This window comes from Callorhinchus milii, unplaced genomic scaffold (assembly GCF_018977255.1).
Source record: "Callorhinchus milii isolate IMCB2004 unplaced genomic scaffold, IMCB_Cmil_1.0 Scaffold5, whole genome shotgun sequence".
In the NCBI taxonomy this organism is placed as follows: domain Eukaryota; kingdom Metazoa; phylum Chordata; class Chondrichthyes; order Chimaeriformes; family Callorhinchidae; genus Callorhinchus; species Callorhinchus milii.
The window spans coordinates 14,543,081-14,563,632 of NW_024704746.1; the positions used below are offsets into that span (position 1 = coordinate 14,543,081).

Below are 20,552 nucleotides of genomic sequence, written 5' to 3' on the forward strand. Positions count from 1 at the left end.
CTCTAATAAGAACTGAACATAAGAGACCCACAGTATCTAGTTAGGTAGTGGTAAACTATAACACCTGATTCTGCATCAGAGCCCTGGCTTTCATTTTATGCAGTAAACAAAAAAAAATGGTAGTTGTGTTTCTAAATACAGCCTTAGTTTTCAAAGCCATTTTTACTCTTAATTTGTTTTAAGATTTGCAGGAAACTACCTTCAAAGTCTAGATAGAATTAACTTCAAAATTCTGAACACAGAAATGGTGCTCGAATAGAATAAGCCAAGACCTGGGTGTAATTTCTCCCCATATAAGCCTTCATTAACTTATTGGCATCATAAAATGTCTATAATTCATATTCCTTGACAGAGAGTATATATTCTTAAAATTGTAAGTTACAATACGGTGAGAAATAATTTATGTAGGAAATAAGCTGCTTCTCGTTTCAGATAATGTACTTTGCTTTTTCTGCAGTCTGCCGGCAAATTTGCAATCTTTACCTCTCTTCGGGGAAGTGACTTGAATGTTTGATAGCCCTGAGCACTGAGTAATTCTACCAATTTGCTATTTAGTAAAAGTTTTACAGCCTCAACTGGTCAATTAGTATTGGCTTCTGTTCAGCAGTTAGCATTTCAATGGTGCTGCAACTCAACAGTAAGTGTGTGACATAAATAATAATTAATAACTCTTCCACACGGATGAATGCCATCTGTGTGAGGCCCATAATTAGCTGTTTTTAAAAGTAGATCTGCTGATTTTTGTCGTTTAATATACCTTGAAAGAATATTAAATAGCAGCAGTAATGTAGATTATTTATCATCAGTTTGACGTTCAATATTCAGATATTAGGGTTAAATGCTCACAATAGCCTATTGATAACAATAACTGAATAGCAAATTAATGCAGTATTTTGATTGACGTTTACCACAGAAACACTGTGTATCTTTTCGACTACATTTATCTGTGGAATTAAAATAGCAAGAAATGCAAATAGGAATGGCAAGGCGTATAGCATAATATGGAATTCATGGAATTGTACAGAAATGTCGCAAAGTGAATTTTAATCACAGCCTTGAGTAATTAACATGCAAATGTTCCCAATGTAATAGACCATACTTATAATTTTTAATATTATAAAATGCTGAATTTGACTATGGTATGGTAATTATAACTCTGAAGTGTTCTGAGCGAGTTATTTGTTATCGTAGAACCTATACGGAAACCACAGAGAATCCTGCCGTAAAATGAATAATTAATGTAAAGCCACTGTGTTTTTAAACGCAATGCTATTTCCATTGTTTTAGTGCTGCGTACAGTCACACACTGAAGGACATGGAACATTGGATATGAATTCTGCGTTTCACTCAATTGATATCATACAATATTTCTATTTCAGGGTCCTCTTGGAGCTGCTGGTGCAGAGGGCAGACAAGGAGAGAAAGGTGCTAAGGTACTGCAGTATTCATTTTTCCACAATTGCAATGAAATCTGCTCTTCTTATCTCGAGATGTCATAATCTGTATTCCTGTCTCTGAACTCGTAGAAAGTCCATTGCAGCAGCTTCCACTGCACATGTATGTATCAAAAGAATAGAATTCCCTTCGCCCACTCTCTTCTCTGCCACCATCCGAAAGAAAATGTGGAGAAAATTTGACTCTAATTGCAGTGGTAGAGTATTGAAAAAAACACAATTCATGTTTTTGCCTTATTAAATGAAGGTTTGAGAGCTTTAACTATGCCAAACTTTAAAATGTTTGATTGGAACTTTAGCATTGTCCACAGCGATGGATACAAATGTGTAGTGGAAAATAAGAGAATCCATTTGATTTTAACATCAATTTGATTTCTTCCTGAAAGGGTGAATCTGGATCTGAAGGTCCCGCAGGAAAGACTGGCCCAGTTGGGCCTCAGGGTCCTCCGGGTAAAGCAGGACCTGAGGGTCTACGAGGCATTCCCGGCCCTGGCGTAAGTACAGAATTGATCATATCCCAAACATTTTATTTCACTGAATTTATTATTGACACGAAAACTAGAAAAAAAAACAATTTCTTTACCTCCTTTAGGGTGAACAAGGTCTTCCAGGACCACCTGGCCAAGATGGTCCACCGGGTCCACTTGTAAGTAACGTTTTGTTTTAGATTTTTGAAAGTATTTTCATGTAAATAGCTGATCATTAAATATGTGAGGTTTTCATTCATTTACAGTGCATTTGTAGCAGCTAGATTTTTTTTAGCTGCCTCAGTTCGTATCACTTATGCTTCTAGCTCATAAAGTTGTGAATTTAAGGCCCATGTCAGGACTGAGCTCATAATCTAGGATGACATTCCAATGTACGACTCAGGGAAGCGATGCATTGTCAGAGGTACCGCTTTCTGGATAAGGCTTTAAACTGAGGTCCAGTCCATCTGTGCAAGTAGACTTGAAAAATCCCATGGCATTACAGGACTATGGAGTTCTGTAGCTCAGTGGTTAGAGCACTCACCTCACAACGAGAGACCTGGGTTCGATTCCCAGCAGAGTGAAATGTTGAGCAAGTTTCCTTACTCCACACGCCTCTGTTTACCTAGCAATAAGTAGGAACCCGGTTATTAGTCAATTAGCGGATTGCTTTTCTGGGGGCAATAATTCCATAAAAATAAAAAACAAAATTGGTCAGTTCAATTCACGACTGTTTGTGGGACGCTGTGGTGCGCAATTGGCTGCTGTGTTTTGCCCACAAGATATAGAGTCAATTCACTTTACAGTATATTCTGTGAAGCGCTTTGAGACGTCTCAAAGACGTGATATCAAATGAAATCAAAGGCTTATTATTGTTCGAAAAGGGTGTCCTGACTAACAATCCCCAAGATAAACTGATCGTTCACTTCATGGCTGTTTGTGGGGCATTGCTGTGCGCAAATTGGGTCATGCTTCACCTGCAAATACAAATGTATTTACAAGTGTAAATAGACTTGACTAATACTTTGTTTTTCATCCTTGTAACTTATTCTGCTGGCTCTGGTTTCTTTACATTCATCTGAAGACACATTCATGATTGACTTTTCTACAGCCTGATCTCTACCAGTATTGACTTGTGGCTCTCTCAGCTGGTCTTGTCAGTTTATTTCTAACATTTGTCATTCACTCTCAAATTGTCACCTTGTTCCAATCTTATCTCTTTTTTCTTTCCAGTTTGTACTGATTTCTTGCTTGTGGCTCTTGATTGCAGCTTGCAAATTTCAAGATGGCTCCAAACCTGGTCTATCCAGGGTCAATCTTTATAATCCACCCTACCTTTGTGATGACTTGTGTGTCACTTATGACAAAATAATATCATGTATTCTGTACTGCAAAGGTTAAGTCAAAAGTAAAAACACTATCATTTTCATTTACCTCTGCAAACGAATAGGATTTGCAGGCATTTTGACATAAAATATTCAGCTCCCCCACAGCCAAATCTGACCTGTTTTATTTGCTTCCATTGAAATAATGTGTGGCCTATCTATCCTTTGTCTGACGCAGATGCATCCTTGTTAACTTCTCCAGGGTGTGTAAAAAATACATTAAACCTTAATAGTTCTGCTGAGATTTTAATATTTGGCCTTAGCATTCAACAATAGGTATGGGGTGGTTGGCAAACAGTAAATCATATATTTTACTCCTTCATATACTCAGTTTGCCTGGAGAAATTGTAACACAACAACCATATTTATCTTTGTAACAAAGAAATGCTAATCTACAAATGGTGTAAGATTAGTAAGCATTTGCACTTTCCAAACCCAATATACAATCAATGGATTAATTAAGCTTTCTAAAACTACCAGATATTAAAAAAAATCTGTACCATGTGCTGCAGCATTTGCACCTGTAAAGCCATTTAATTCGCAGCCAGATTTTGTTTCATGGAATGGCTTCTACTCTTGCTTTGTGGCCATATATTTTTGCACAAACACCAAGGATTGTGCTTGCCTATTCCATTATTTCAGTGATCGAGTTTCATTTATTTATATTTTTGCAAAAATGAACGCAAACATGGCCAAAATTAAAGGGCTTACTGTCAACAAAAGATCTTTCCTATCCTGCTGTCTTTTAAGTGGTAACCCATTTTCTCAGTTATTTTTGTTAACACTCTGCCACCTGCTTCTATGTCTCAATGTGTGCACAAAAAATATTTTTAAAATTTGTAGAATGATTTGCCCCTAAACCATTTCAATTTTCACTCCAACCAAATGAAATCTAACTTGTTGGCTTCTTCTTTAGAGGAACAATGCTTAATGCAGTGGTTTTTTTTNACAAAACAACTAAACAGATATTCGGGAATCAATTTTGTTACGTGTGACATTCATTCTGCATTTCTCAATTCAAAAAGGCTTTGTTTGGATAAATGAGTTCATACTTTCGGTGACAAAGTGATAAAAGTCTGTAATAATCATCATCTAATCTGTTGGTTCACTAGAAAGCTTAATTAATCCATTGATTGTATATTGGGTTTGGAAAGTGCAAATGCTGCTCTTTGTACCAACATAGCTAATAACTGTATTTAAAATGGGCAAAATATTACTTATTGACCAAACCAGTGATTAATGTCTAAAATCAGACCTCTGGGAACATGCCTTGCCCTTCAGTAATCAATTTCCACATATCTATTGAAAGTTGATTTTGCAAACTTTACTCTGAGATGCTATCCTAGATGAAGACCACTGTACAAATGCAAGTTCTTGTCATATCTGAAGTTTATTAATACTGTTAAATGTAATATTATAATTCTGATATAAACTTTCATTCTTTAGGGTCCACCAGGGTTGCCTGGCCTGAAGGGAGATCCAGGGACGAAGGGTGAAAAGGTGAGCAACTATAAAACCCATAGCGGTCATTATTGTCTATTATTCCATGCAGCCCAAAATTGTTCATTTGGTACATAGCTCAGTGAACAAATCTAAGCATCGCCCTATTTTTATACTGACTAATTTCAATTAATTTGTTGTATGTTAGAGGTTGTATGACTTTCTCTTGTGGTTCTGTAGGGACATCCTGGTCTGATCGGTTTGATCGGCCCACCAGGAGAGCAGGGTGAGAAGGGTGACCGAGGTCTTCCTGGTCCTCAGGGCACACCAGGAACCAAGGGAGACCCAGTAAGTACATGATTCTGATTTCAATTCTTTTCTGCCCAGACAATAGCATCTCATTTCAATATTTCCATGTCGTAAAAAGAAAAATTGCATCGGATCTGTTTGTCTGCATATGTCGGACACCCAGCTGTCCAATTTGAAAAAAAAATTGTAAATTTGGAATTGGTCCAAAAACTGTCAACAACTTTTTACACGTTGCGAGGTGACTAAAATAAATGCTTCAGTTTTCACACGCGCAAAAAAAAATGTTTTTTTTTCACCTCAGGCTGAATGATTGTAAGTTAAGTGCTCCAAGATGAAGGGCAAGTTGTTGTTATTGTAATTGCTTGCTTTGGTTTTGTAGGGTATTGCTGGTTCTTCAGGTCCTCTCGGTCCTCCTGGTCCCCCTGGTTTGCCTGTAAGTAAACAAAATATTTATTGTAAATTATTATATTTATACACAAAATGTTGAACCTGACAATTTCAGTTCCATTTGTTAGTTATTCTTCAATGGGCTTATCTCACTTTGCTCATTTCTTTATTCCAGGGTCCTCTAGGTCCAAAGGGATCCAAAGGTTCAACGGTAAGTGATGCATTTGCTAACATTTTTGACTCACACCAAAATAAAGATCATTTTGTGCCCTTTTCAGGACATTACCTGTGTTCATATTCATTGCCAGATCGTAAAGTGCCTGTTTTTCTTCATAGGGTCTTGTTGGACAGAAAGGCGACACTGGGTTATCTGGCCCACCCGGTCAACCTGTAAGTGCAAAACCTATGTGAATCTTTTTGAAGAATGATAGCTTAATGCAGGAGTTGTTCTCAATCTAACCCTTTGCATGTCACAGCAGAGATCACATTTGTCTGAGGGTCATTGGGATCCTGAAGGATTTACTTATTGGCGGTTCCATGTGCCATTTTGAACACTTTTTAACACAGCGGTAACTTTTTTTGTTTTCATCATATGTATGACGGCCTCGATCACTATAATCTGTGGTCTCTACTGACTGGAAATTCTGCTTTTAGAAGTCAGTTTTCAATCAATGAAACAGACAGCGCAAACTAGAATCAAAAGGCATTTAGTGGATTTAAAAGTTTACCTTTTCTAAGGAAACAAAGTTAGAAAAGATGGGATATATTTGATTAGCTGGGGGAAGGTCAGTAAAATTAATTTAAATAAAAATAAGACAGGGAGACCGGCAAGGAAGAGCAAATAGGAGATTAAAAGGAATGAAGATAAAATGAACTTTTAACATTTCTTTGCTTTTGGTTAGTGTCACAGTAATGGTGCTGCAAACTAATGAATGTTGAATATTAAAAATTCACAATTCCCTTGTATTCATTTAAAATAACAAAGTATATTACCTACAAACCTCAGGTCTTGGTCTCAAGCATCTTTTGAAAAGTCTAAGGTGTAATGTGTGTAGCTACACTGTGGCCCAATATGCATCAAGTCTGATAAGGTAAATATATTTTGGATATTAAGTTTCAGTTTATTAAAGTATACCTAATTTGTTTGCTTTACTTTTAAACTTAAAGGGCCCACCAGGTGAGATTATCCAACCCTTACCCATCCGATCACCAAAGAAGTCGAGGAGGTCATCTGACGCGCAGGCTGATGAAGCTGGCAATGATCTGGAATACGGTGATGGCATGGAGGAGATCTTTGGCTCACTGAACAATCTGAAAATGGAAGTTGAACGGATGAAACATCCAATGGGCACAGAAAACAACCCAGCTCGTACCTGCAAGGACCTGCAGCTCTGCCACCCAGACTTCCCAGATGGTAAACAAGAGTGGTCTTAAATGGGCATATAATTAACAATCAAGTGATTCAACCGCACAATCATATCAATATGGAGTCCCATAGCACAGAGGTTAGTGCACTCGCCTCACAAGTGAGAGGGCCCAGGTTTATTTCCTGGGTGGGGCAAAACCTTAGACACGTTTCCTTACCCCACACGCCTCTGTTTACCGCAGTAAGTAGAAACCTGGTTATCAGTCGATTGGCGAATTGCTTTCCGGGTAGTTATAATCCCTTCACAAAAAAATAATAATTTGGTCAATTCATGACTGTTTGTGGAACACTGCTGTGCGCAATTGGCCAGTTTTGCCCACAAAACACACGGCCGATTGTTAAACTCATGTAACTTTCAAACTAAAGTACCACATAGTTGATCGAGAATGATATTGACCTGTTTTAATTTTCTGCTACAGGGAAACAATATCCTCTATAGACGTAATGGGCATGATAGTGTTGCGAAACCTGTAACTGCAATTTTCATTGAGATCTGGGATGAAAAGAAATCTTATGTGCAAATGATGATCAAACCTGTGACGAATATTGACTCTATTCAATAAACTTTCATCTGGGTTGCAAAGAAGGCTTATTGAATGGAATCAATTCTTTAAACCACTGGTAATAAATGGACCTGAAGGTGTCTTGAAGTGCTTTGATTTTTAGTGTTATAAAGATAGCTGAACAATCTACTTTTTTTCTTCAGGTGAATACTGGATTGATCCTAACCAGGGATGCCCTGGAGATTCGTTCAAGGTGTATTGTAACTTTACAACTGGTGGTGAGACTTGTATCTATCCCGATAAGAAGTCAGCAGGAGTGAGTAGCTTCTGATCCTTTGATTGTGTGTCTATTGTTAAGAATTTGTCATTGTGTAAACCTTTGACACTGGTACAATCCATAATAGTAGGCTTACCAGCGATAAACTCACTGGAAAAAATTGCATCTTTGTTTTGTAAGTGTGGTTTGGGTCAGCCTGTACTACACCCTAAAATTAGATTTAGATATTGAAATTGTACTCCTTAATCCACATTATACCTTTAGGTCTTAATTTAAATGGTTGTAAATAATTAATAATGTAGTTCCACTTTATGTATGGATTTGGACCGTGAATGTTGGAAGGCAGTTTTGACCAGGAGGGACATCACACTTGACCCTGATGCCTACACATGTACACTCCCAGCAGAAACAGTTGTGCAGCGATCAGGAGCATGATCTCAGTTTAATTTTTCTCGCTATAGTGCAGGTTTGCTGAGACCACTTGTAATGCCCCTAGTTGAGATAAACACACACCAAGGACCTGGCCCGAGACTCTGTATAGCTCTTTTAGTTCAGGCTAAATAGCTTTACCGACTGACCTATGGGGTGGGGGAAAGAGAGGAGACGCAAAATTAAGAAAACTTACAAATTAATTGTGTTTATTGCAATATTTTAACGTGTGCTTTACAACTGCAGTAGGAATAGAAGCAAACCTAGACCTATCTTAAATTCTACTTATCATTGTTATGCATTTAGACATTCTGAGCATAAACATTGTTCTAATTTCACAGGTCGATGCACACAGTTGTGTTTCCCAATTTCCAATCATAGAAATTGAAGCTGCTGCAATTTTCCAGCACTTTAAAAATCAAAAGGAAACAATGATTCAAAAGCATTGATTGTCCATTTCTAATATTCATCTCTGAATTTTTTTAATTGCAACAAGATTCGCAGTTTATCGTACTGTAAAGGAGACATTTACTATGACAATTGGTCAACGGTTTAGGGTGCTTACATTCTTTAAGATGAGAAATGTTTAAATGCACCCATAGAATTGTAGCAAAAGAGAATCAGCTGCCAAACTGCCCTGTGTTTTGCTGCTGAGTGTAAACGTTTTCCTCTTTAACTGGATAGTTTCACATTACTGCCCTTATTCTCTATCAGTGATGTACACTGGAAGCATGAAGTGAATGCTAGATAGATTTTTTTTAAAACCTTTGCTGCTACTTATTTCTCCCAACATTAATTCATGTTTTTATTCCAAGAATGTCTAATGGACTTTATCTGACTTTCTTCCTCCCAAGGATATTTAGACAAGTGCCTTTCTTAATTTACATAATCATTTTAAAATGAAAAAGTTTGAATCTTTTGAAAATTGGCACAAAAATTGTTGTTCTAACACAAATTGCCTCCTTCATTTATCCTTTGTTTTGATAGGTGACTTATCTGTTCCTTAATTTCAGGAAATTATTTGTTTAAAAAAAACAGCAGGGTTAAATTGCAGACGTACTTCGCACCAAAATTAATGGAATTTTTTGTACAAGGTGGCACTTTTATTGTAGTTTAAGCCTTGAGCTAGCTTTCAGTGGAATATAGAAAATGAGACTAATCAGCCAGATGTAAATAGTTATTTGTGTTATAAATAATAGTTGCAATATGTGAGAAAAAAAACTAACCCTTTGAGTATCTGAAATGAATAATATGTGGAAAGATTAGACTTAATGAATGTTAATCTTTTAATAGTGTTAGTCTAAAACATGCTTTTTGCCCTAACTGTTAATATATTAAAAGTTCTCACTCTCGTGAGATTCATGAAAGTGAATTTCTAATTTTATCAATCATGGATTATTCCTGTGCCAAATAATTTCCCACTTAATTTCTAACACCATTTCCAGGTCCTAAATTTGTTACTCACCAAATGAGTTTATTGAACGATGAACAAATGTCAACATTGCATCAAAATAATGTATTATTCGTTGAACTCACTTTGAAATAAAACAGCAATTTATATTGATCCTGTTACTAGTTAATTTATCAGTGGACTGTCACCACTATATATTTTTAAACTACTTTTTTTCTTCCACAATAGGCTCGAATTTCTCCTTGGCCAAAGGAATCACCAGGATCCTGGTTCAGTGAATTCAAGCGGGGTAAACTGGTAAGCTTGCTTTGTGGGCCTTTAATTTTTCCAATTATGAAAGGGTAAACAGTGAGATTATTTCCACTAGTTGATAAATTGACAAGAAGCGGGCACAAGCTTAAAATTCATTCTTGAATCAAACACCACAAATGCCAATGAAAACCATGTGAAATAAGTCAATATATAAACATTTAAGCAATAAATATATAAAAGGGTAATCAGGGAAAGAGCAGGAACATGGGATATGAGGAACCAATTGGATGGGCCAAACAACCTATTTCTGAAACATTTCTGTGATTCTGTACCTAAGCACTTACCACACCAAATGGAGGCTAAACATCCTGGGTCCTTCCAAAACCACACACTCATATTGTAGATGCAACTCTTGAACCTGCATTTTGGTAACAAGCCTACTTTATATGGTTTTTGGCCTCCTCGAGGGCTCCTACTCCTGTCTGAATTGAGTTCTGGGAGTCAGTCAAAACAATCAACAGCACAAACACTGATAACTCATATCACTCTGAAAATGAACTAAGAATATGTTATTTCTTTCTGGAGGCAACTTATTTATTCGTGTGCAAAACAAGCTGGTATGAGCACCTTGGAAATGGAAAGCTGAATGTACCTTGGTGCAATGCAGAACGAACTTATTTCACTGATCTTTAAAGAAATACAACCGCTTACAGTCATTGGTTTCTATAGGCCAAATACCTTATACTCTAGGATAAACCACAACAGGTAGAATTCCTGCAGACACTGGATCATCAAATATCCAGTGGTACATTTTGCAAGTTCAACCAGCCTAAAACTTTAAAACTAGTATTACTGCAGTATAGCAGCATAAATCCAAATTGGTGCATGCAGTAACCTATGTGAAGAAGAGTGCAATGGGTAGCTAGAAGTATAATTTCAGACTATTCTGCTCCTAGTAGTGCATCACTACTAAATCAATGCAGAAACTGAAGTGTAACCAAGTCACTAAGTATTATATTTTATTTGTTGAGAATCTAAGTGAAGACTCGTAGCACAGTACACAATCAAGGTTGGACAGACTAGCATAGAAACGAGATAAACCTAAAAGGAAATGGCTATGTGATGTGTCAAGATAGCAGCTTGTATGAGGAAGAAACAAATGTCAGGAGATGGTGCAATCAGATTGAACACTGAGTATGCAGGAAGAAGAAAGAATAGATGGAACAATGCTTTAGAAGAATATTTGGAAGTGCCTTGACTGTAGTACCAATAAAATAGAGAGGCTGCAGCAAAGTGAGAGGATAGAAGCCATGGGAGAGAAAAGGATAACCCACCTGTTCGTTACTGATACTTTCAGCAAATTCACTCAGGAAAAAAATGTTTCTGGTGAGCTTAGCCTTCCAGCTCATGAGTTTGTCTACTACATCCTCCCCAACTCCCACACCGGCCCCTACCCACACCTTCGAACATGTCTCCCACTCTCTCACCACCACTATAGCCTGCATGAAACCTACCCCTCTCCTTACCTCCCAGCTCCACCTCCTTGCTCCTCTACTCACAGACATCATAAACCTCTCCCTGACCACTGGTACTCTTCCCACCCCATTAAAAATGGCTGTTATCACTCCTATCCTCTCCAACCTCCCTTTCCTCTCCAAGGTGCTGGAGAGTTGTTGCACCCCAGCTTTGCTACTACCTCTCCCACCATTCCCATCACGATCCCCTCCAATTGTGTTTCCGTGCTGCCCCCAGCACAGAAACAGCTCTGGTCAAAGTGACAAATGACATTCTGTCTATCTGCGACCAGGACTCCCACTGCCTCCTCGTCCTCCTTGACCTTTCCGCTGCCTTCGACACCGTCGACCACCTACCTCATCCACCATCTCTCCTCTCACCTCAACCTTCACGGCGCTGTCCTTGACTGGTTCAGATCGTACCTCTCACACCACCTCCACTTCATCTCCCCAAAAGGTTTCTCTAGGCCCCACACCGTGCAGCTTTCCTGAAGGCTCTGTCCTTGGTCCTTTCCTCTTCAATATCTATATGCGCCCTCTTGGTGACATCCTCCACAGACATAGGGTCAACTTCCACATTATGCAGATGACACGCAACTGTATCTCTCTGCCTCCACCCTTGACTACAGGACCACTGCTGTCTTGACAGAATGTCTATCAGACATCAAGTCCTGGATTAGAGCTGGATGTCAGCCTCCCCATCTCCTCCCTCCATAGGCTGCAGATCATCCAGAACTCTGCAGCCCGTGTCCTCTCCCGCAACAGGCTCCGAGACCCTATCATCCTCGCCCGACTCCACTGGCTTCCCATCACACAGAGGATACAGTTCAAGATCCTGGTCCTCACCTTCAAAGCCCTCCATGGTCTTGCTCCCCCCTACTTTTGCAACCTCCTAACTCCCTACCATCCTTCCCACTCCCTCCGCTCAGCACGTCCCCCACCTCGCTCGCCCCACTCTGCCCCCACCTTCTGGAACTCCATCCTGCAGTCCTTCCACCTCAACCCCTCACTTGCCTCCTTCAAAACCCACCTCTTCGACCATGCTTTCGAACCCCCTGCTTCCCCCCTGCCCTCCACCCTCCCCGATCCTGACTCCCAATTCGGGTCCGAAACTCTGACTCTCCAGCGCCTTGGGCTGTCCTCCTGACATGAAAGGCACTATAGAAATGTAATTTTGTTGATCTTGTTATAAATACCTTTATGATTGAAAATCATAAGAAGCTCAACATAGTATAATTTAATTATAAATACTTTATTTACCACTTCAAATGTTAGGAGTTTCTGCGTAACTACAACTAGGGCTATTGCACTGATCACTATCCTGCATAACTTAAGCAGCGCATGTCTGGCATTGGAGAACGATTCATTCTTCTTGTTCACACTCTCACCTGAAACGTCTGCAATTCTCTTACAGCTCTCGTATGTGGATTCTACAGGCCAACCAATTAACTTAGTGCAAATGACATTCCTGAAACTACTGAGTGCATCCGCCAGACAGAATTTCACTTACAACTGTCAGATATCAGTAGCTTGGCATGATGTGTCATCTGACAGCTATGACAAAGCATTGAGGTTCCTGGGATCAAATGATGAAGAGATGTCACACGACAATAATCCTTACATCAAAGCCATCTACGATGGTTGTGCAGTAAGTGTTACTTTGACATGCATTTATTCTTCTTCTCGAAATCCTGCTGTGAGACGTAACCAAGTTGATCTGCAGATTCAATTGCACTTCACAATTTTTTTTGATGGAGTTGCAGAAACAATGCAAGCAATGAATTCCTTCAATTTATGCTACAGCTTTTAACATGGCCTGTGTACTGTGCATTATAATTATCATATTTGTTTTCCCTTAATGCTCCACCATTTAGTGTTCTAATGAGCCACACTAGTTTCAAAGTTAGAAGTAAAATAATTTGGTGGAAAGAAACAATGGTCACAAGCCAGAATTCTGAATTGAGTGATGATGTCTACTGGTTTCAGTTCACTAGTTACTTTACAATTTTTCAAAGATTTTGTTTTGCCTGAGAGCTATATAGTATTAAGCAATATACTAGATCTAAGCAAACTTACAAAAATCAATGCCAAACACTCCAAGACAAATATGATAACAATAAAGTGTTGGTTCTGCTCAACACAATTGTAGTATCACTTACATACACTTCTCATTTCAAGGGATGTCAGTACGGATTGCTGTATAAATTATTTACATAAATATCAAGTTTGTAATCTCCTTACGTTTTTTTTCCATTCACAGCTGAGAAAAGGCTATGAAAAGACTGTAATTGAGATCAACACCCCAAAAATTGACCAAGTGCCAATCATAGACTTTCTGGTGAATGACTTTGGTGATTCGAACCAGAAGTTTGGATTTGAAGTTGGTCCTGTATGTTTCCTTGGCTAAACTCAGGACATGGGGCAGATCAACAAGCAAGCTGCAACTTGGTGCCACCAACCCACTCCATGCCACATGCAAGTTTTGAATATGGATGGTGTAGAAAATATCTCTCGCCGTGTATGTATGTATTATTATCTAGAACATACGTGTTGCCCTTGTAGGGCCAGAATCACATGACGTAAACCTATTATGGTAAACGTCGAAGGACATATGATGCCATGGCGGAGAATAGCACACAGACAACAACATAGGCGTTGCTGTGAAGTGTCGCCTTCCCCTTCAAGATGCCTCCGGTGCTGAACAACTGACTGTCACGATGCTCTTTCACATGCATTACAGAGGTGCTAAGAAGGTGTATTTTAATTAACTGTAATTATAATTGTAAAATACTGTAATTTCTGTATCCACTTTCAAAACTTGCATGTGTCTCTCTACTTCACAACACTTGGCTATCTTTAGTGCCATTTTCAAAATAACCTTTTTTTTTAAAATTGAAAAACTGTGTAACGATAAAAAATAAAATGTTAGCCTCCAGTAAATGAAATTCATTCTTTTTCCCTGATTGCAATAAATTCCATTGTGTATATCGGCCATGAAGAGCTCTGTCTTTACTTACAGTCGCCTTCAAGACCAGAAATGATAAAACTAGAAGATCTTTAACAACACATCAGTCAAATCAACATTACTGTGCTGATGTTGCTATGTATTTGCTATGGTACATTTTCGAATGATAAAGGAATCAATCCCTTATGGAACAAGTGCAAAAAATCTATTTGTTGGTGCTATATTTATAAGTTTCTAGCAGAACTGCTAGACCCGTGAATGCTTAAGGTTACCCTGTATCTATCTATGACGTTCGTATTCTGTGCAATGGGGGTAAAGGCATTTCTCAAATCTAGATCTCGCCAGTTACAGACAGACCTCTTTGCTTGCGCTTTCCCATTTCATGAAAAACAAATGCACTTCAAGTTTTTGACCGAGAAATTTATTACAATCTAAATCAGCTGTATTTTTTTCTATGCCCAAACTTAGCTTTACGATTTGACTTGAATTGAGGTAACATTTAGATACCTTTATGTCAGTGCATTGATATTATGGCTTCTTTCAGCAGACAGCAATTTAGTGCCGGTAGAATTCTCCCTTCCTAACAAGCATACATTTCTTAACCCACTAGACTAAAGACCATGCACTCCATAATATGTTTAGGTCATGTGATTCTAACTAGTTGCTAAGCAACATATTACGCGACTGCTACCTACGGAGCTTAATTTCTTGGACCCAAAGCTTTTCAAATCTTATTAAAATATTGTTTAAATTAAAGTCAGTTTGGTCTTCTTCCAGCTGAGTACTCTGCATTAGTTGTCTGGGAATAGGGAACAATTTTTGAAAACTTTCAGAAAGATAGATCTCTCTTTTGTAATTATTTTTCATAATATATGTAAGACTTGAAAATACATGTTTGGTAACTTGCTCAGTGAGTTTTTAAATTAATTGGTATCAGACCCTACAGGCCCGTTTCTAATGAAGACTTGTGTTTCTCCATGTGACGTAAAAACTTGTAAATTGAGATTCAAATGAACGTATTATGGTTATGCATTTCTCTATTTTCAGATCAAAGTTTGTAATTGTCGACCTCAAAAAACAATATTAAAAAATATCAATAAAAGTCAAGTCTTGTCTACCTGGGTTGGTTCTGCTGTTTCTTTTGTGCAGAGAGAGGGTGCTGGGCCAGGAATTCTGTATTGCTTCGGATGTCTTCAAGGTTTCTCAGCTCCTGCTCAACCAAAGAGTTTAATCAGTAAAGATCAATTAAACGGATGGAAGTGGTGTGCAGTTTTGTAGATTTGTAATGTGATAGGAAATTAGGAACGGTACAGGCACTCAATGAGTCTTAGCAAATCACGATATCGACTTCAATTTTGCTTTGTATAAATTGATTGTAGAGTTATCTGAGATACAAAAACTGCAAGATTTAACAGTTTAAAAAAAATGTAATGACTTCACCTGTATTAAATGGCTCTCTGTATTAAAGTTTATATAAAAATAAAATTATTTACAACGCTTTCACTTGGGTTCTAAGCTTCAACACTTTTTCTGATCACTTCGGAAATATGTCTGCAAGATATGGGTAACTTTCATTTCTTTTTATTGCTGTTATGATATGGAAAAACACTTGACAGGCAGGACATGATTTTTTTTTTTAAATTCTATCAAAAGTGATTTTTTTTGATATCTTTGGACACTCCAGTGCTGAATTCATCACATAGCCAGTGGCAGTGTCTTTGCAAAATATTACAATTAATCTGATGATGATTCTGCTCGAAATATGTCTCCAGTGTGGTAATACTTTGCCCATTCGTCTGGTGTTACAAATGGAAACCATTACTTGGTTAATTTCACCCAAATATAGGCATTCTCGATGGTCATTTTCTATTCATAAGAACATTAACAAGAGCGGCAGTATGCACTTTTAGCACAACAAATAGCTGCTTACGTAATAACGTGCGTATATTTGTTGCCTTTGTATTACAATGAAACTAGTCTCAGTTTTGTTGCTACTATTAATGTGCAATTCCTGAGAAAAATTAAAATGAAGAACACACATCACATTGTGCTGGAATGCAATGCCTTGCTTATGTATCATCCATTATTTCCTTTTTCCCTGAGGTGTGACACGACACAAAACATTTGTGTGCACTCGTTCCAAAGTGGTAGGTTAGCAATTTCCCTGGCAGAAATACAGTTCTGTGTGCCTGGGATTAGTTGCTATGGATGTTGCACTTGAAATATTGATGGACTATGATTCCTATTTTCAGATGTGTTGGCTATTTACATATGAAATTTGTACCAGTAATAACTGAGAAATTAATTTGTGTGTAATCTGTTGCTTTTGACCATTATTTCGATATTGACTAATCTATCATTCCGCTCATCACAACTCACTTTCAGATTCTTCAGTCTGTTGCAGCGTTACTGAACAACATGTCATGTAAATAACAGAATCACCAGTTGTACACAGCAATATCAATGTGTGTTTCTCACACAGCAACCGGGTTATGCTGAACTGTTTAAAATGCCCATTGACGTAGAAACAAATACTGAAAAGACAAAATATAAGGGTACAATTGTTTTTTTTTCCTACCGGGCCAGAGTAATCAGGACAAACTCTTGAAATAATCACGCAGCAAAATTTAAAACAAGCAAAGTATAACCCCCTATATTGTACATTCTCCGGTGGATATCTTCACAATGTGCGCTTATAATGCCCGCTCAGCGGGCTCCAGCCTGCTTCGCGTTGTCCGCCTCGCCCACACCACCATTGGAGGGCGGGCCTTCAGCCACTCTGCACCCACGCTGTGGAGCTCCATCCCACAGTTCCTCCGCCTCGCCCGTTCCCTTATCTCCTTCAAGACCCATCTCTTTGACCGTGCCTTCGATCGCACTCCTCCCTCCCGCACTCCACTGCCACGATCCCAACCCCCAGCTTAATTGTCCAGCGCCTTGGGATGTCGTCCCAACATGAAAGGTCCGGTACAAATGTAATTGTTATTGTTGTAATAGGATTTTCCCATAAAAAACGACTACATTTTGTGACATAAAATATTAGGACCATGGTAGCCTTAAAGCAGCCATTAGACTCTTTTTGAAAAAGGACAAATTTATGTGCATTTTCTTTTAGCTCCTCCAAATCTAATCCATGTGTCCAATCATACCCAATCTATTGTATTCCTCAAACAGGTTTTGCTGTAATCCTCTGCCAGAGACATCATTAAATCAAGATTATACTTTCACAGTATGTTCTATAATTAAAGTGCAGTTGACTGCATTGCTCATTCATTAAGCAAGAATAAATAATTCAGATTGACTGACAGAAAATACTCAAGACAGGAATCTAGAATAACCAGAAATGGATCCTCGCCATGCAGTAAGGAACCAAACAGCTATTGCAAGTAAATAATGATCCATCCATTTGATGTAGCACCTTTCACGTCAGGAGGACGTCGCAAAGAGTTTCACAGAATTTTACTCTAAAGTGTAGTGACTGAATTTAGCAGGCAAATGCGTGCAATGAAAACTAACAGGCTTCTAATTCAAAAGTGAATCTGCAGGTTTGTGTTTTCTGAGCTGCTTGAATATTAATCGAACACATTCCTCTTTTCACACGACTATTTGAGGCTATCCAAATGGAATCAATACAATACAAAATTACATTTGTAAAGCGCCTTTCATGTCGGGAGGTCGTCCCAGGGCGCTGAGCTATCAGGGATTAAGATCCGAGAGTGGGGGTGGTTGGGATCAGGGAAGGTAGGAATCAATGGATATTAGCATTTTTGGTGGCATCGGTTTTTGTAAATTTGGCACATCAAGATTTTGCAAGAGGGACAATTTGACTGCCAGATGTTTAGCATCTTCCTGGCAAAAAATGGCCACAATTACTGCTTGAGGAGCAACAATGCAAATCAAGTAATGGCATAAATTACCACTAACCATTATATTAGTACAGCATCAATAACCAGTTCGTAATTTAACAAGTTATTAGATTATCTCTATGAAAGCTCAAGTTGTAACTAAATAGTCTAAAAGTAGCCATTTTCAGATCACTAAATGATTAATGTATTATTAACTGACTGAACAATAAAACAATAAAAGGTTATTTTCAAATCTTTGTTTTGTAAAATAAACACTTCAACTACATCCTAATGAGTGATGTAAATCTTCATAATAAACAAACCTTCTACTTTATTAAACTTCAAGTCATTTATTTTCCCAATATATATGCCTCAGATAGTGCAGTATAGAATACTATTCTGTGACACCTAATTCATGTAAGGTTTTTCTTAATATCCTTGAGGCTTACTTTCTACTATTATTCACCTAATCCCCCTTAATGCACTGAAAGGGAATGCACTTCACTCCAAGTTCCGTTTGCAGATTTGCCTTGAATAGTTAATGAGGCTTCTTCGTATTACTGCTCCTGAGGCTCTGACAAGATCAGTGCCTAACTGACAGGTACCTCATTGGTATGTATGAAATAATTTCTGAATGGAGAAAAGCTACACATTTTTTATGCTGCAGTAACAATTTGTTACATTTCCATGTCTTGGTCTGAGGAATACCTAAGGGAGAATAAAAGGAGACAGTAATGGTGCATAATCAGATGTAATAAATTGAGTCAGGCAGGTTGGGGTCCAATTAGTTCCTATCTAGATATTCCTCAGTACTTGGTATAGTGAAGCTAAAGGGTACAAGCTATTTATAAGGCAGACAGAACTGTAGGTTGCTAAAGCTAATGAGAAATATTACAGTATCAGTGCCATATAAAAAATGGGAACTTATGTGAACCTTTCATGAAAGATAACCTTGCTGTGACCCTGACATTTCAGTTTACTGATGTTATATTTCAAGATTGATGGCGGAAAAAAATTCCAAATAATTGAGATTGAGATGAAGGGGAGGGAAAAGAGAAGCCTGGGATCCAAAAGTTTACATCACATTAGGATTATATCAAACCTTGCCATAATAATTTAGGGAGATCAACGCAGGAGAAGGTCAAGGCCAAGTATTCCGTGTGTAGGCATTATACTAACAGATGCCTGGAATGCCATGAATAAACATTATATTAACAGAGTTTAGCATTTTATTGATACAGCAAACAGTACAAGCTACTTTACAAAGCCAAATCTTTCAAGCCATAGAAAAAATAGTTCACCGACCATTTACGTCTCAGGGAAATGCATGCACATTGGCCTGATATATTTTCTGCAGGTTCATCCCAGTTCATAATGAATACAGCTTCACTATAATGCAAAATGGGACCACAATCTAGCATTCAACTCAGAAGGATGTCAAAACGCTCACAGTGTGCAGCGAGAAGCATTCCCCTGAGCTGGGCTCAAGCACACAGTTGTGGCAGAATGAAACATGCTTCAGTCTACAACACCTGACTTTGAGAGTCTGACAACACTGAGGAACAAAAGCAGGAACGTGTTCTATTACCCCCTAACTGTGACAATCTTTGCTTTGATACATGTAATATCTTCGTACACACACGTAAAGGGCATTGAAGTACAAATAATGAATTATTTTCATTTCATTTCTGCTACACTGGGTCATAGAATGCCAAATACATGGCAAGCTCAGAATTTGGGAGTCTCTCTATTCTTAAAGAATCATATATCAGTCATATCTCAAGAGTGTGATTTCTGCCTTGAAATATTATAGGTACTAAATAAAAGACCTTTTCTTCATTGCTAGAGGGAAATAAAAAAAGTAAAACAACTTAAACTGAAGTGGTCTGAATTGTGCATTCAAGTTAACTAAAAAGACACACATATTTTGGGCAATTTAAATTATTTAAGATTCATGTTGGGTGGATTCTTCACACTCAAATTGGCAAGAAATGTCCATTAATGCATTATTTTACCTATTTGTTACCTACAGTTCTATAGCATTAGTGTTAGGGGCAGGTAAGTAGCTGCTGCGTATATCTGAGTTACAACATGATTTGATTTCATTCTATTAATACAAAATAAATTGAAAAAGATACCCAATCTCGTCTTTCTGACTTTTGTCCACGTTCTCTGTGAACCTAATATTTTTAATGTCTGATTGAGAAAGTGAAGAAGGAAAAGAGGATCTAGATTTGGGAACTCGTAGACATGATGTAAGCATATGGTTTTATGGTGTCTAAGAGGATAATTAGGAAATATATTCAAGTTCTATTTGAATCTAAGGGAAGAATCATTCCAGTTTTCCTGTTGATGTATTGGTGTTTGTAAGAAATACATCCAGCTTTTATTGTTTATGAGTTGGGAGAATAAAAGGGCTCCAATTCCTTTATTGAATAGAATTTTTCTGCATTTCTTCCTTCATAGTTTCTGATTTGACTGAACTGCT

The 20,552-nt window shown here is 38.0% G+C and overlaps 1 protein-coding gene and 1 long non-coding RNA gene across 3 annotated transcripts in view; one reads left to right on the forward strand and one right to left on the reverse strand.

The window, feature by feature from the left end:
- col11a1a (collagen, type XI, alpha 1a) overlaps window positions 1–15,713 on the forward strand; it is a 144,430-nt gene extending 128,717 nt beyond the window's left edge. For both annotated transcript variants that reach the window (XM_007887285.2, XM_007887286.2), the window contains 13 exons: window positions 1,380–1,433; window positions 1,841–1,948; window positions 2,047–2,100; window positions 4,753–4,806; window positions 4,987–5,094; window positions 5,435–5,488; window positions 5,618–5,653; window positions 5,779–5,832; window positions 6,610–6,856; window positions 7,575–7,687; window positions 9,717–9,785; window positions 12,669–12,902; window positions 13,515–15,713. In XM_007887285.2, the coding sequence (XP_007885476.2) occupies window positions 1,380–1,433; window positions 1,841–1,948; window positions 2,047–2,100; window positions 4,753–4,806; window positions 4,987–5,094; window positions 5,435–5,488; window positions 5,618–5,653; window positions 5,779–5,832; window positions 6,610–6,856; window positions 7,575–7,687; window positions 9,717–9,785; window positions 12,669–12,902; window positions 13,515–13,661 (1,332 nt within the window). In that variant the 3' untranslated portion in view covers window positions 13,662–15,713. The remainder of the gene's footprint in view (window positions 1–1,379; window positions 1,434–1,840; window positions 1,949–2,046; window positions 2,101–4,752; window positions 4,807–4,986; window positions 5,095–5,434; window positions 5,489–5,617; window positions 5,654–5,778; window positions 5,833–6,609; window positions 6,857–7,574; window positions 7,688–9,716; window positions 9,786–12,668; window positions 12,903–13,514) is intronic.
- On the reverse strand, window positions 5,397–6,700 carry LOC103174746. Its single transcript, XR_487375.2, has 3 exons — window positions 6,641–6,700; window positions 5,729–5,830; window positions 5,397–5,486 (listed from the first exon to the last, which is right to left on the reverse strand). It is a non-coding gene; the product is annotated as an uncharacterized LOC103174746 (long non-coding RNA).
- Window positions 15,714–20,552: the final 4,839 nt, after the last annotated feature.